The following is a 14612-nucleotide window of genomic DNA, read 5'->3' on the forward strand; positions in this document are numbered from 1 at the left end:
TCGAAAAACTCTTGAAACAGTTCAAGTATGGCAGTTTCACTCCCTGAATATGGTTACCCGACCAATCCATCGAACAAAGTCATCGATAAACATACCTTGTGGGCCAATTACGCCAACGGCACCTGGAAGGTGCTCTACATTGCCTGTGACTATCGATTTATACGGATACTGGCCATCTGCAACATGTGAGTAAAGCGTTCGAGAACGCTTTCATGGATCGTGGCTTACAGGGAATAGTGAAGAACGGTAGGCCCGCAAGAACAGGTACATGGCTTGGCTTGTAACCAAAACCTTGCTTCTTGCTCGCGCCTCCTTCGAGCGATCTCCTGCGCGGGGTAAGCTTTTATCAGCTTATCTCAGCACCTGCTCACTTACTTATGATATTCATGTCGGTACATAGGTTCCGTATCTCCGCTTGGAAAAATGAGTATCTTATCCAGACTTTGTCCATCGGATGGCTGCGGTAGTATTGCAGTACGTATCCAATTTCTATTGGTGTCACGCTCCTTAACAGCTTGCTCATATTGTTCTACCGTGATGTGCTTGCCAAGAGACCTGCCCGAACGATTAGCTCAAGTTTACCTCATCTCCAACATAATGACATACCATTTGTACTCGATATAAGGATCGGCAAATGCCTTCTCATGGAACTCCTTCTCGTAGTCTCGCACGAATGTCTGGTAATTCTGATAGCAGTCATACAGCTGAATATGGGCAACAGTCTGCTATGTGCGTCAGCTAACAGTCGAGAGGATAAGAGTCGAAAAGCTCACGGTATCTAGATAATTCTTCAGTGAAGTCCCACCAGCCATGCTTTGCCGCCTGAACAGGCCATCTATATTGAGCTTCTTTCGCTTGACCTGCAGGAAGTCTTCCAAGTGACGTATGAAACGCCCTGTATGGGATAGATACTTGTTGTGGCATCCAGTGAAGACGTCAGCAGGGTATATTAGCTCGATTCTCGCTGCGCGCGTTTTCTTGGTGATCTTGCGAGCGCACAACGTTCGAGACATTGTGGTAGCCATCTGGATGCTGCGCGTGAAGAAGCCGACAGTGTCGAGTTCTCTGTTCGTACGTTAGTCTCTTTACAGGTGGAAATGACCCTTCATGCTTACTTTGACACTGGCACCGTACCCTCCGTCGATATACCCCCTAAAGATGGACGGTGTCCAAAGAGGCCGTGATCTGCCGCAGGGCCTACTATGCTTCCAAACGCTGCGGACTCGTTAATTCTGTCGAGGTTCTGAAGGATGGAATGAGCTTACTATCGGTGCCTAAAGTGGCATCTATCCAGTCGTAAGCCGATGCTGCTGTAGCGCTTCCAGTGCTACTGCCACTAGGTTCTTGATACCCATCGCCCCTAGGATTGAGTGGTGCAGAGTAGTCAATCCAATCTCGGGCATTTTCTCCAGAGGCGAACTGAACAGTCTTTGTTTTCCCCACAATAACTGCTCCCGCCTCCAAAAACTTTGTAACACATGCAGCGCTGCGTGCTTTCTCTGCATGAAGAGCTTGGTAAGCACGACTGCCGGCACTTGTCCGCACACCTTCCAGGTCGATATTGTCCTTGATAGCTATTCTCATGCCAGATAGAGGTTTGGTGTCGGAAGGCTTGTGGTAATAGCAACGACTAGGGACTGGAATCGCAGCTGTTCCAGGGATGTTGTACCTAGAGACAAGCTGTCAGCAGAGTCAAATGCGGAAGAAGCCTCATGTTGTTGGGGCAAGGGGGTAAATACATACTTATCTTCTCCATGCTCATCAGGAACCACCGGAAACTGGAAAGCTTCGTTTGTGTCATCGAACAGGCGCCACGCTTGACGAATGCCAGCGTCGGAGGCAAAATATGGTCCACCGCGGTAGCTAACTTGGTGCCCACTCGTGTTCGTCGCCCCAGCTTGAATGCTTCGATTGTTCCAATCTTCTGGTACACTGAGGGTCAAAATGTTCAGCTCGTCCAGGTCGAAGGTATCAGTCTTTGGGAGAAATAGGAAATAAACGTGCTGCAGGAAATCCTTATTGAACACATCGTCTGTTTCGAGCCAGGACTCAACGGTAGATTGTGTTTCGGGACACGCAGCATCCCTCGCGTTCTCAAGAACAATCAAAGTGATCGGAACAAGTCCGTCACTAAGATCAGGCGCTTTGCCGAAGATCGAGCGAAGGGAACTTGCGGGTAGTGGCGTTAAGCGCGATGGAATGTAGTACGGAATCGCTCCGACGCGAGTCAGCGTCGCAGTAGGAGTGGCAGATATTATGACGATTGTTAGCTCGCATGCGAGTGAAGAGTATGCAGAGGTGTATCTAAGAAATCATCCAGGCATCAGGAGAAGTCTAAGGAAGGTATGAGTCTTTCGTTTGTACGACATCCGCTGTTGGTCAATGCATCTCGGGTATCGCACGTTCACCTTCCTACGTGAAGAAACTAGAAGACTTGTTTGACCTTGTAAACGAGAAAACGCTCGAGCAAGATGGTGCAGTAAGCGTGTTACTATGATGCTACATAAACATTAAACTATCTCCTGCTGCCCTGAGGACCAGACAGGATGCACCCATCAGCACACTCAGGATCCGTGCTGTTGTATGCAATTTGTCCTACACTGCCACCTGGCTCAATGCTAGGATCACGCGGGCTCTGGAACATGCGTCCAGTCTCGGGTGAAAGTAGCGTTTCGATGATATCGCCGAAGGGGTTGCGGATATGGGCAATGGGCTGGCCCTTGGTGACTGGCTCATCGACCTGTACAAGCCTCTCAACAAAGCCTCCGTACTGCGACCAGGTGTCGTGGAAAGTGGTGATCATGTATGTGTTGCTGAGATCCGGCTCCACAGTCTCGTTTGTGCCCGTCATCTTGAGGTCGACCATGACGCGGTTTACGTAGTCGACTACGCGGTCGATCAGGCTGTTGTTCCAGACCTTCGCTTGTCCCATCTCAACAGTGAGCGAGGGAATGCCGTAGTCGACAAAGGTTGTCTCGATGGAGCCTGGCTCACCAGGATCGATCTTGAGGGTATCGGGTTGGAGGAGTTTGGCGAGGCGCTCGACGTAGGGGAGGCGGAAGTCGGAGTAGCACCATAGCGAGGTCTCTCCGCCGGAGCTGGGTGTGTCTAAACCATGTTAGCTACGTTTTGGTCGGCGGTAGATATCATGAGCTTACGCAGGTCAATGCCAACGTCGACATTTGACGTGTTGGCCCAAATCTGGTTCCAGATGTTGTACGCCAAGATATCAGGACCACTGCCTCCTTCCATAGCCGAGACACCTGGGAAGATGCGGTTGACGTTTGTGAGAGAACCACTGGCGCCAGACGTGAAGTAGTTTCGCTGGTTGAGGTAGATACCCATGGGGTTGACCGTCGGAATGCCAATGACTGCGTGGACGTTAGCAATGATCTCCGTGAAGATTCATGGTACATACCTGTGCCATTGAGCGTCGCGACTTGGTCTTGGAGCTGCTCAAACATGCGCTGAACCACGCGAACCGGGTTCAACTCATCGCCGTGGATGGAGGCTGAAAGCGACAGCTTCTTTCCCGTATGCAGACTCTCCGGGGTTCCGCGCGCAACCATGATGGGGATATGCACGGGATGCCCGCCATTGAGCTCGCCAGCTCGCATGTAGTACTTGGACACGGTTTGGGGAGGCACATCAGCGAGGTCGAGACCGCTGATGACCGGGACGCCGTTCACGACATCGCCCGTGAAATTTACAGCAGAAACGCTGCCGGCGAGGACTGCCGTGGCTGCGGCTACGCGAGAGATGAGCTGCATGGTCGCGTTAGTTGGCTGAGGCTACGCAGGTACAATTGCCATGTCCGACTCACGGGCTCTGCTTTATAGTGCTGACTTCTCGCGATAAGAGACCAGCCATGGTAGTTCCGTAGTCCATACTAGCTCCGCTCTTTGCGCAAAGAGGAAGGTCCACATGGGTTTTGTCCACTCGAGTGACGATGCCCAGAGGCGACTGCATGCCAATGCTCGGCGCGCCTGTCAGGCCGAACCCAAGTTCGCGGATTGCGGTGTAAATCTATCGTGGCTTTTGGCCGGTACCTGGCGATCGTTTAGATGTCGGATACTTGCGGGTAGTCCCAAGTGGAAAACATGATGGCTCTCAAAGCAAAGTAGTGTTCGTGGACTTCGAGCTAATGTTGTGGAAGCCATAGCTCGCGCGAGTCATGTAGCGCCGGTATCGATAAGCTCACTGTCAGCATTGGACATCACGGTGACCGTCAGACCTTCAAGCTTTTCACCAATTTCGGCGTACCGGAAATATTCATTTTATAACTAGCAAACATCATCTCCGTATGGCCGTCGCAGTCGTTAGCCACGCGTTGACATCGTCGCTCTCACCATTACCCTCGCCACTGATCATCCCATTGTTCCTGTCTTGCTTTGCATTCCGCAATATCTTGGGCTGAAAAACCACAGCGTTCAAGCTCTTCTTCTATCTTTGGCTCCCCGGACTTCTTTGAGCAGAAAGAAAACAGGGGGGGCACTGAAGAGATCGCGCGATTCATGATGTTGCGCTTCGCTTTAGGACGTGGAGGGAGGTCAGCCGGGAAAGGAGTGAAATAGTACGAGGGATTTATGTTGTTTGCCATGTCTAGTGGAGTAAGTTGAAGCGTGCTCTAAGAGGAGTGTCAATGACGAAGCGAATTGAGTCGTTACGAGAGGGCTGTGGCTCTAGAAGTAGCGAGACTCTCACACTGAGCACCCGATTGTAGGAGAAGCACGCAAGTGAAAGCTTTATATGCAAGTTGCAGAAGCGCTTGCCGCCTACATACTCCTCGGACAAGCAAAAGACCGAACAGGTCTGCAGACTGTGTTCAGATAAGAACGTGCAAGTGTCACACTCCCAATAATTTAGGCTCCAAGGTGTCCAATTTTCTTCTTGTATTTGGTGCATACTTGCGCGCAATCTCCTTAGCTGCGCATAAAACACCTGTAGCTTCCAAAACCTGAGCGCTCGCAAGACATCCATGTTCATACGATGCTAGACTCTAAGCATGCCTTGCCATACGTCCGTAAGTATCCCCATCCATCTTCATAGCTTCCGCTCCTCCAATCCCAGTGCTTCATTCCCGCATCCAACTCAGACACCTTCTGCCTCGAAATGTCTAATCCTCACGGGTCACAGCCCAGTGAATGACAATCCCAATAATACTGCTCAAACAGATCCCAAGCATAATCAGGAGCCAGAACATCAGGCTTCGAGACCGGTTCACATCGTGAGAGCGCAGGGCCTCACCAGGTGCAGCCAACTCGATGTCGGGCGTTCGGTAAGTGTGGTCATGGGACACTTGTTTGTCAGTCTGAGCAGGGCGCGCAGATGAACCTTGCATCCGTTTCAAGAAAGATTGCTTTGGTGGAGGACGCGGCGGAAGCTCGGTGGGGAAGATCGAAGAGACTTGCTCTGGCGATGCACGCGGGAAAGAGGTGTAGTATTGCAGGTGTCCAGATCGAATGCAAACTGGTGCCGGCAGATGAATGTTGCGCTTAGCAGAGCCGGAGTGAGACTTTTCTGCGTCCGCGCTTTCGGTAACGGTGTCCATGGGCTCAGGCTTAGTGTGTTCTGATAGCGATGCACGTGGAAAATACATGTAGCCCCGTCCAGATTGTATGGAGAAATGAGCATTCTCATGAGCGTCGCGCTCAGCAGAGCCGGGGTGAGACTTTTCTCCGTCCGCGCTCTCGGTAGCGGAGTCCATGGGCTGAGGCTTTGTGTGCTCTGATAGCGATGAGAGGACGACGTCGGCAATGTCATGAGGCGGTAGTTCGGCAGCTGCTACATCAGAGGTGGTGGTTGTCCCCTTTGTAGCCGCAAAGGACCCAGAGGCCGACATGGTCGTTGCTATCTGACTGGCTTCACCGGTGGGAGTCTCGTCTTCGACTGTCGGGAAGCGAGAGGGTTGATCCATTGGGAGAGTGAGCTCGGTAGGAGGAGTGGCTTTGGAGAAGGGCGTAATTGAACTTCCTGGTGTGGTATAGGTCAGAGTTGAGAGTCAAAGGTAACGAGACGTGTTTGATGCAACGCAAACATGGGCCTGAGTAGTGGGCCCATTTATCGGAGGTGAGCGCTGATTGTGAACCGACCCTTTCACTGACGTTGCGCGCCCCGGCGGTGGTGAAGCCGTAAATAGCTAGTGAGGACAGTCATTTCATCTTTCACTGAGTCATGTGATTTGCCATGACCTGGCTCAAGCACTTGGTAGGAGAAAGAACGACAGGGAAAGTGAGTGAATACCCATGGAACGTGATGATAGAAACAGTTCATTACATAGCAATACTATTAATCCAAATATCTGAAAGATAACTACCCGTGACACACCATAGCTGTCATCTATATGCCTCTTTGCAATCGTAACAGCGTCCGCCCTACTCAATGTCCACCTTACGGATCTCAACGTACCCAGAGTCTAGCTTTGGTACTTCGACTCTGAGCACACCGTCCTCCAACTTCGCCGTGATACCGTCGGCATCAACACTAGCAGGGTTGGCCCTAGTCCCGAGGCGGATCTTCCTCTCGAAGGCTCCAATATTACGCTCGTTCAGAGCCAGTGTCTTCAAGAACTCTTCGTCACCAGGGCGGTATATCACACCAGCGATGCTGAGCTCGCTCTTCTCAGCATCCCAGTTTACACCAACATCTTCCTTCTTGGCGCCGGGCAGCGAGACGTGAACGACGTAGGCAGACTCGGTGTCAAAGATATCGGCGTCGGGTGTGTAGTCGTCGGCCTCGGTGGCCTTGGTAGCATTGGTGGTGTTGGAGGGATGGCTGTCCGTGAACTGGTTGAACAGCTGGGCAGCAAGGATGGAGGGGTCGAAAGAGTTCCAGGCGTTATCACCGGCACCAAAAGGTCCGCCTCCCATGCCTCCGAAGGGTCCTCCGCGTGCCCATGGCCCCCAGCCTCCGCGGTGGCCGCGATGGTGTGGTCCATGACGATGTGGACCTCCGTAGGGATGAGAGTGGTGGTGTGGACCGGAGCTTCCAGGGCCGCCCTGACCACAGCGCCCTCGACGTCCTCCACCCCAGCGATCGTGTGGTCGGCCACCATTGTGAGCGTCGTTGTCAGACCCAGAGTTACCCGATGGATCTTCACTGTTGTCGTACTCGGTGTTCATCGTAGCATCCTTTTCGGCTTCTGGCTGTTCATTGCGGTCCTGGTTTGGCTCGCCGGTAGCTCCCTCATGACGACGTTCGGGGCGACCATGAGGAGGCCCACCACGGTGAGGCATGCCCCTTTCGCCACCAAAGAAGTGACCCCATCTGAACGGTGCAAAGGGATCCTGGGCATCTTGGGGTGGTATCTCGCGATCGTTCTCGGTACCGTCGTTACGGTTCTGTGCAAAGAATGGGTGTTGCGAACCTTGCTGCTCGAGGCCAGCGACGAAGTCCCAGAAGGGAGCGGAGTTGTTCATGTATGTGACTGATGGCATGATGATGACTTGTGTCGTAAAGTAGAAGGAAGTGCGGTGTTTGGATTGACCATCATAGCCTACCTGTTTCGGCGTCTTATACACAGTAAACGGCTCCAGGCATCAGGTCGCACGTGCGAACGTACGTATGTGCACCCCTCCTTTGACTTACTTGCCACCGATATGGGCAGCCTCTCGGGTTACCAATCGCGCTATTTGCGTGCAGAGACCAATCACCCATCATCTTGGGAATACTAGAGAAGCTCACAGAAGTTACCAGAGGGACCATCGACGATAGCCTTCCAGGCCGCGTGCCTCGAGTGTCGCCTAGCAGGGTGGTGAGTAGGCAAACGGGCGTTGCGCGTCCAGACGGCTGGTGGGTCGGGGCTAGATTTCCTCCGATGTGGCGGTGGCTGTGGCGGAAGGACTGTGATTGGCCACAGGCATTACACGGTGGTGTACGCTGGGCTTTCGGGATAGGTCATGAACGCCGGCGGAGGTCTCACTTGCCCGCATGCAAAAGCAAAAAGAGACTGTGTTGGAAAGATTTCGAAAGAAGATGAGCGGAGGTGCTCGAGGTTGTAGAGAATGTCGGGAGTGGTCACAAGACCACGTACACACCTGGGCAATGCGTGAAACCAGGAAACTTGGACAAGTATTGTACCATGTTGCAGCATACAGCGCGATCTGAGGGAGACTATTTACGTGGTCTGCAGTATTGTAGCCGTCCGAGGCCCTGTATTACTTACCTAGCTGGGTAAACGTACGATTGTCGGTCGTGTGAGGGGGCCAAGCGAAGGGCTACTGTCCTGTGTATCTCTTAAACCAGGGTACTGAAGACGAAGAATGCACCCAGATGTCACGATACATGAGGATGGGCGGGCCTAGTGGCGATGTCGAGCAGTCGCGATGCGGAGGAGGGGTAGCTGCAGCTTTCCGAAGTGCAGGTTGCTATGACGCCATTAGTCTGCAACAAACTGCGCGCCCCACCAAACTTCTTCTTCTGCCCACGACCCTGACGACCAATCTTCATTGTATCACCCGTAAACCCCATAACCAATTAAGAAGACCCCAATTGTACCACCCAAACCAACATGTCTGGATCCATCCCCACCTCCACCTCGGTCAGCGAGTCAGCCGTCATCGACGCGTCTTTCAGCGATGTCTGGCACCTGATCAAGCTCCAGGACTTCAGCAAGTTCTGGTCCAAGCTCGACAAGAGCGAGTTCGTCAAGGGCACTTCAGAGGAGACCGACATCGTCAAGTGGACCTTCAAGGACGGCGCCGAGCTTGAGGTCAAGCAGGAGGAGCACTCCGTAAGTGATGCATTGGTGCAAACAACACCAGCAGCCACTGACTCGTAATTGTAGTCTATCGACCACTTCATCACATACTCCGTCATCACTTCCAAGCCCGAGCTCTCTTACTCCTCCGTCGTGTCCACCATCCGCGTATACCCCGTCACCTCCGGCGCACACGAGGGCAAGACCTTCATCACATGGTCTGGCAACTTCAGTAGCGATGCCGATGCCAGTAAGTGAAGTAAACAATGCATATACTCAAACGAGACTAACACATACAGGCGTGATCCAGGATGCCAAGTTCAAGCGCCGCGAGGCCCTTGCCGACCTCGCCAAAGTCGCCTCCAAGAAATAGGTTTCAAATGGGCGCTCAACTTTCTCTGATGTCGAGAAGTTCATGCAGTAGAAGACATATTGTGGCCATTTCGCATTGTGCGATGGATTGCGACGAGTATGATGATGTGGATACCACAGGCAATGAACTATATGGTTATTGTCTAGCATAGAAGTACAGATCATAATATGACTATGAAGTATCGATTCATTATGCTGACCTTCGTTGCTCATTATGTAGCGGCGCATGTGTCTCCGCATTGTCGTTGCTGATTACGGCTAGTTCGTGCCATTTCTTACGGCGGAGGCAGTGCTCAGCCTCGCCGCCTGCATCGAAGCGAATCCTTCGATCATCACTGCATATACTTAAAGCTACACCGCATCCACGACAACACGCCGTCGTTGATCTACAGTCTTTGTTCAGAAACACTTTACTCCTTCACGGTCGTCAACGCATCTTGCTAGACTCATCATCATGGATAGTGCAGGAGTTGGAGCAAACATCTACAGCAAAGCAGAGTGTAGATCACTCCTTCCGAATGGCATACAGAGTTTCATGCTGACTTTGAACAGTGGAGAAGCAAGTGAAACTAGAGGAACAGCGCAAAGCCGAAAAGAAGAAAGATGATATCAGGCATGAGGAGGAGTTGAAAGACGGTCAGGATAGAAGCAAGAAGGGAAGAGTCCATCGGTGGATAAACTATGCGATGGCAAGTCTCAACGGCTGAGGTTGCACGGCAGAATATGAAGTACCTTGCATTACTGTACACCTCCTGTCTCTACCTCGATACTTCATCTATCCTCTTCTTCAAGACTGGCTGCAAGAGCCAAGACTCAACGAAAAAGATGTCTTCAGAGACTGCGGATTGACACGCATCCGTGCAGTATGAAGAAAGAATGGTATTGGCTTTCGCCTACCATGTGAGCAAATCGCTCGCAGCCAGCTCTCACATGCTGCATATTCCTCGCCGTGCGATGAAGCATATCCATCTTTACCGCAAGTAAGACTTGTGGCCCACGGCTCCCTCCGTGCGTCGAACCTTTCGATTCGCTTTGCCCACAGTTCCGCTGCGGCACACGGTATTTTCTTCGACATGCGTCGGATCTTGCGATCCGCTTTGCCCACAGTCGCCTGCAGCACACGTCTTTGCTTCGAGCTGCATGCGTCAAACTTCTCAGTTCACATTGCCTATAAGTCGCAGCACATATAGCTCTACCTAACGTGCGTCGACCTCTCGGTCGCTTTGCCCGCAGTTACCCGCAGCACACGTTTTTTTCCAACATGCGTCGACCTTTTGGTCGCATTGCCCACATTCGTTTGCGGCACACGTGTGGAGGCTCGAAATCCAACAGAACCTCAGTAGCGACAATGCCAACTTACTAGACAGAGAAGGCGCATCGAGTAGCGCATAGATAGAAGGCAGAAGGCCTAAAAAGAAAGAGATCCTTTTTGCGCGGTTAAACGCGAGTAGTAGCGAGGCTTCAAGAGTTGTAGTAAGGAGAGAGAAGGGAAATGCAGGGATTTATATACGCAGAGAGGAGAGGCTATTACGATAAGTTCACGTGCTGACCCACAGTGCTCTAGGCTACAACGTTTGCTACGTCGGAATGAAACGGGCGGAGTGAATCAATGGTTTTCATATGCACAATCGCCAAGTACTTGAGACATTGCGGGCTAGCCAGCTATAAGGTTGAGGGCGCATCCTATCAATAGCTTTCACTTCAAGTCACTCGCGAAGCGCTCTCGTGGTTATACCTAGGCAGCGAAGGATAGAGGCAGCAGCCTCCTAATCACGACATGTGAGTACGTCCACAAAGAGCAGATTCCTGCCTTTGGGCTTCCCGATATCATTTTGCTTCGAAAAATTCGATTTGCTAGTGAATCAGGGAGGTGTGCGCACGCGGATATGAACAAGAGCGGGACAGAAGACGTGAGAGGTTGATGGTTTCTTTGCTATACGCGGAGGCGAGATAGCGTTGACCGATTCGTTCCATGTCATACTAGGGTGTTCACCTTCTTTTTCGCTACTATTCTTCTATGGAGTTTGATAAACACCTAGGTACGTTAATATGACACGTTCACAAAGGTAAAAAAGAGCTTTTTCCACTCCAAATATTGTTACCGTCATTAACGGTAGATCTCCTCACGCGACAACTTCACCAATGCGACAACACGCACCACCCCGAAAGAAAAAAGGTCGGGTACCTCTCCCCTCCCAAACTCTCTCCGCGAAGAGGTTGGTATCAACAACAACACTCCCAGCCCCCCGGCCCTCTAGTACAAAACCAAGCAATGCCGCCAACTCTCAACCATCGCACCTAGCTCTCAATTTTGGCCTTCCTTTTCCCGGGATCCCGGGTCCAACATATCGCGACCTGAACAAATGCTGCGCGTTATTAGGTGCTGACTATTGTACCACGTTCCGTGTCATGCACGCCGGTGCCAGGGGCCGAAGCTGTACCAAGGAAAAGCAACGGGTAGCGCTACGGGCGGAACATCGGATTTTGCATCGCAACCTCGGTATAGTTGCTCCGGACATGGAAAATGAGGTGGTCGGTTGCTGATCTCCGAGGGGAGGCTGGGGTGGGTGCGATAAGGGACTTCGGGTACCTGACGCGTTCCTCTTCCTAGGAATGCAGGGCTGTGGAAATGACGACTTGGAGTTGCATTAGTTGACTGACACAAGGTTTGAATTTCACAATGATTGAGGTAAGTTGATAGGATATGTTGGTCTTTTCAGAATTATCATTATTACCATAGGTAAGGTTTCGCGGATAAGCAGCGCATGTTAGTCATGCGAGAATAAAACGCCGTCTTGCCCAGGCATACACAACGGAGTGTCATGTGAAGTAAGTGAAGAATAAGAAAGGATACAATGAATGGAAAACGCATCGTAGCAATCAACAGAAAACTATCTCCGTAGGCCAGAATCTCCAGGGAACAGGATACCGTTGGGGTGGAACTCCCTGTGGTATGTTTGCCAGTTCTTGCATGTTCTCTTCATCTCAGCGAAACCATCCTTTGCCTTGATCTCAGACGAGCGCTCAAGGAATTGTACACCAAGACCGGCGGCCACATGGAAGGGGATGTGGCAGTGCATCAGCCATGCTCCAGGGTTATCGGACTCGAAGGCGAGAACTAGGTAGCCTCTGGCGGGGAGGTTGGCTGTGTCACGGCGGATGGGGTTGTTGGTCTTGAGGCGAGAGATGTCGCCATTCCAGACTGCGTTTTCTTGTTGATCCAGAACGTAGAAGTCGTGACCGTGGAGATGGATGGGATGAGGTAGTGGTGGCGCAGTGTTGTTGGTAGTATCCTGCTGGATGACCCAGTACTGCCACTACAAATATCGTTAGTTGCGATAACAACGCGTTGAGCGAAGGACACTTACCTTGTGCTTCTCATCGACTTCAAACACGTGTCGGTTGTTACCGTACGTCACGTTGCCGTCCAGCACGTGCTGTAGGGTGGGTCGATCGAGGTCAATTGCCATAGGGTTGCCGTTGACAAGCCACTGCACCAGCCCTTGGTTTTGCGTCACATCGCTAGTGTAATTGTCGTTGAAGCCGAAGGTCAAAGATTCGGGCATCTCCTGGGGAACAATCGTCTTGGCGTACGGAACGATATTGGCCTCGTCATAACAGCCCACCGGTAGAACGTTGCCGGTCGAGTTGGGCTGCCCTGTGGGAGCGCCAGCATATCGGAAAATGCTCCTGATGTTCGCCGCGTTCGCGTTGGGGCCATCACATCGACCACCAGTACCTACTCGCCACCAGTAATTACCAATAGGCTCGGTTGCGTTGATAATGACCTCATAACGTTGACCTGGTGACCATGTTAGTGAAACGTTCCCCAACAATAGTTATCGTGGGCGCATTCTCGTGGGTGGGGGGCGCGTTGCACGAACAGATGTTGTGAGCGTCGCAAAGAACTGACAGATACGAAATGATTCGGGTCAACTTACCGACCGAGAGAACGAGGTTGTCGGTCTCGAATGGTTCAATGGGTGTGAAATCGGCAGAAATGACCTTGAACTTATGCCCATCGAGACCGACATGGAGGTAGTTGTTGATGCCGGTGTTGACTAGGCGCAGCAAATGCGCCTTTCCTGGGGTAAGGATTGTCTCTGCGTAACTTCCTCCGGCGGCTGATGTCATCGTGCCGTTGATGAGAACATTGTCCGCAACTGGAGGACCGTTGGCGTGGACAGCTGCAGCGTTCACTGTGAAAGTGGTCGCGTGGAACCAATCTGTCATTGGAAGCGCACCAAGATCAATGTCGTAGTTCGCTGTTGCTGGTCCTCGGATGACCAAGGGACCCACGAGGCCATCGCCGTACTGCACAGAGTAATGCGAATGATACCACTATGACAGTCAGCCCAGTTCCACCCATGTAATGCGTAACGGAAATTAACTTACGGTTGTGCCGTACTGCGTGGCCTTGAACTTGTAGACCTTGGAGTCACCAGGCGCGATAGGGCATTCGGTGATACCGTTCACTCCGTCTTGCTCGTTTGAACCAAGTTGCCTGAGACCATGCCAGTGCAGCCCAGTACCGTTGCTTTGGAGGTTGTTAGTTACGGTGATCTCAAGATCATCGCCCCAATCGGCCAAGATAGTCTGTAATATATTAGCAAGGAAACGAGATGGCTCAAAGTGTCCTACTTACAGGTCCTGGCGTTTGACCATTGATCAGTAGAATTGGCCTCTCAAACCCATCCGGGGCTCCAGTGGCGTTCGAGATGGTCAAATGATACTTGACAGTCTTGCCCGTGTTTGGCCAATGAAGGTCCATATCTGTGTCGATACTGAAGTCGCCATTCCAGCACCCTCTCGACTGCGGGCCATGGTTACAATTTGTCTTGTAGCCGTCTCGTCTTTCGCGCCCGCTCCAAAGACCACTCTTCTTCCATGGGACTTCGGGTAGCCTGGGTGTGAGGTGCTCGACGGATGGCACGGCGAACGAAGTCACTGACGGAAGGAAAAGCCCTAGGGCGGTAGCCAATCTGAAGATTGAGACAACCATTGTGGATTATGGAAGGAGGAACGAAAGAACGTAGATGTAAACGACAGCTGCCAGACCCTTTACGCACGGGACCAACGAGTGCAGATAGGCGCAGATCAAGCTGTAAACGAAAAGCGAAGGCTGGCTGGTTTGATTGACAAAGGGTGGTACGATAGATTATATCCCCAGCATGGCAACATTGCCCTGCCTCTCTAGTGGACCGATTGATCGCCCGAGAGACTACCGATGCCAGCAGTGGAGAGTTCCCACCACTAGTCAATGGTATGATCACTCCATGTAGAGACTGTTGCCGCAAGAAGCGTCCAAGATCGCCATGAGCGCGGTTTACGGCCCATGAACGGTAAGGGCGTGGGCTTAGTATGAGGGCCTGCCCAGAGCTGTGAGCATAAGAGACGGCTACATTTCAGCCCTAAGTAGATGAACGGAGAATTTTAAGTGGTCGCTTTCGTCGCAAATGTCGGCATAGCTCGTGTTACACGACTGAATGCAGCTAGACCTACCGAGCCTCGGCGGCAGATGGACTGAACAGAGCGGCCTGGA

The 14612-nt window shown here is 52.0% G+C and overlaps 6 protein-coding genes across 6 annotated transcripts; 1 reads left to right on the forward strand and 5 right to left on the reverse strand.

The window, feature by feature from the left end:
* Positions 1 to 578: 578 nt before the first annotated feature.
* On the reverse strand, positions 579 to 1013 carry J4E86_009385 (uncharacterized protein; the record flags this gene model as incomplete). The annotated part of the gene is made up of 2 exons (XM_051449891.1): positions 579 to 686; positions 774 to 1013. The coding sequence occupies 2 exons, from the start codon at positions 1011 to 1013 to the stop codon at positions 579 to 581; spliced, it is 348 nt and encodes a 115-aa protein (XP_051298736.1).
* Positions 1014 to 2515: 1502 nt separating this feature from the next.
* J4E86_009386 (uncharacterized protein) lies at positions 2516 to 3770 on the reverse strand (the record flags this gene model as incomplete). Its single annotated transcript, XM_051449892.1, has 3 exons — positions 2516 to 3108; positions 3159 to 3371; positions 3419 to 3770. The coding sequence occupies 3 exons, from the start codon at positions 3768 to 3770 to the stop codon at positions 2516 to 2518; spliced, it is 1158 nt and encodes a 385-aa protein (XP_051298737.1).
* Positions 3771 to 5116: 1346 nt separating this feature from the next.
* Positions 5117 to 5917, reverse strand: J4E86_009387 (uncharacterized protein; the record flags this gene model as incomplete). The annotated part of the gene is made up of 1 exon (XM_051449893.1): positions 5117 to 5917. The coding sequence occupies one exon, from the start codon at positions 5915 to 5917 to the stop codon at positions 5117 to 5119; it is 801 nt and encodes a 266-aa protein (XP_051298738.1).
* A 457-nt stretch (positions 5918 to 6374) lies between these two features.
* On the reverse strand, positions 6375 to 7436 carry J4E86_009388 (uncharacterized protein; the record flags this gene model as incomplete). The annotated part of the gene is made up of 1 exon (XM_051449894.1): positions 6375 to 7436. The coding sequence occupies one exon, from the start codon at positions 7434 to 7436 to the stop codon at positions 6375 to 6377; it is 1062 nt and encodes a 353-aa protein (XP_051298739.1).
* A 1073-nt stretch (positions 7437 to 8509) lies between these two features.
* J4E86_009389 (uncharacterized protein) lies at positions 8510 to 9071 on the forward strand (the record flags this gene model as incomplete). The annotated part of the gene is made up of 3 exons (XM_051449895.1): positions 8510 to 8731; positions 8786 to 8948; positions 8998 to 9071. The coding sequence occupies 3 exons, from the start codon at positions 8510 to 8512 to the stop codon at positions 9069 to 9071; spliced, it is 459 nt and encodes a 152-aa protein (XP_051298740.1).
* Positions 9072 to 11961: 2890 nt separating this feature from the next.
* Positions 11962 to 14072, reverse strand: J4E86_009390 (uncharacterized protein; the record flags this gene model as incomplete). Its single annotated transcript, XM_051449896.1, has 5 exons — positions 11962 to 12387; positions 12439 to 12872; positions 13012 to 13411; positions 13466 to 13666; positions 13716 to 14072. 5 exons carry the CDS (start codon positions 14070 to 14072, stop codon positions 11962 to 11964), a joined length of 1818 nt encoding a protein of 605 aa, XP_051298741.1.
* Between the last annotated feature and the right edge of the window lie 540 nt (positions 14073 to 14612).

This window comes from Alternaria arbusti, assembly GCF_024043155.1.
Source record: "Alternaria arbusti strain BMP 1465 chromosome Unknown scaffold_17, whole genome shotgun sequence".
In the NCBI taxonomy this organism is placed as follows: Eukaryota; Fungi; Ascomycota; class Dothideomycetes; order Pleosporales; family Pleosporaceae; genus Alternaria; species Alternaria arbusti.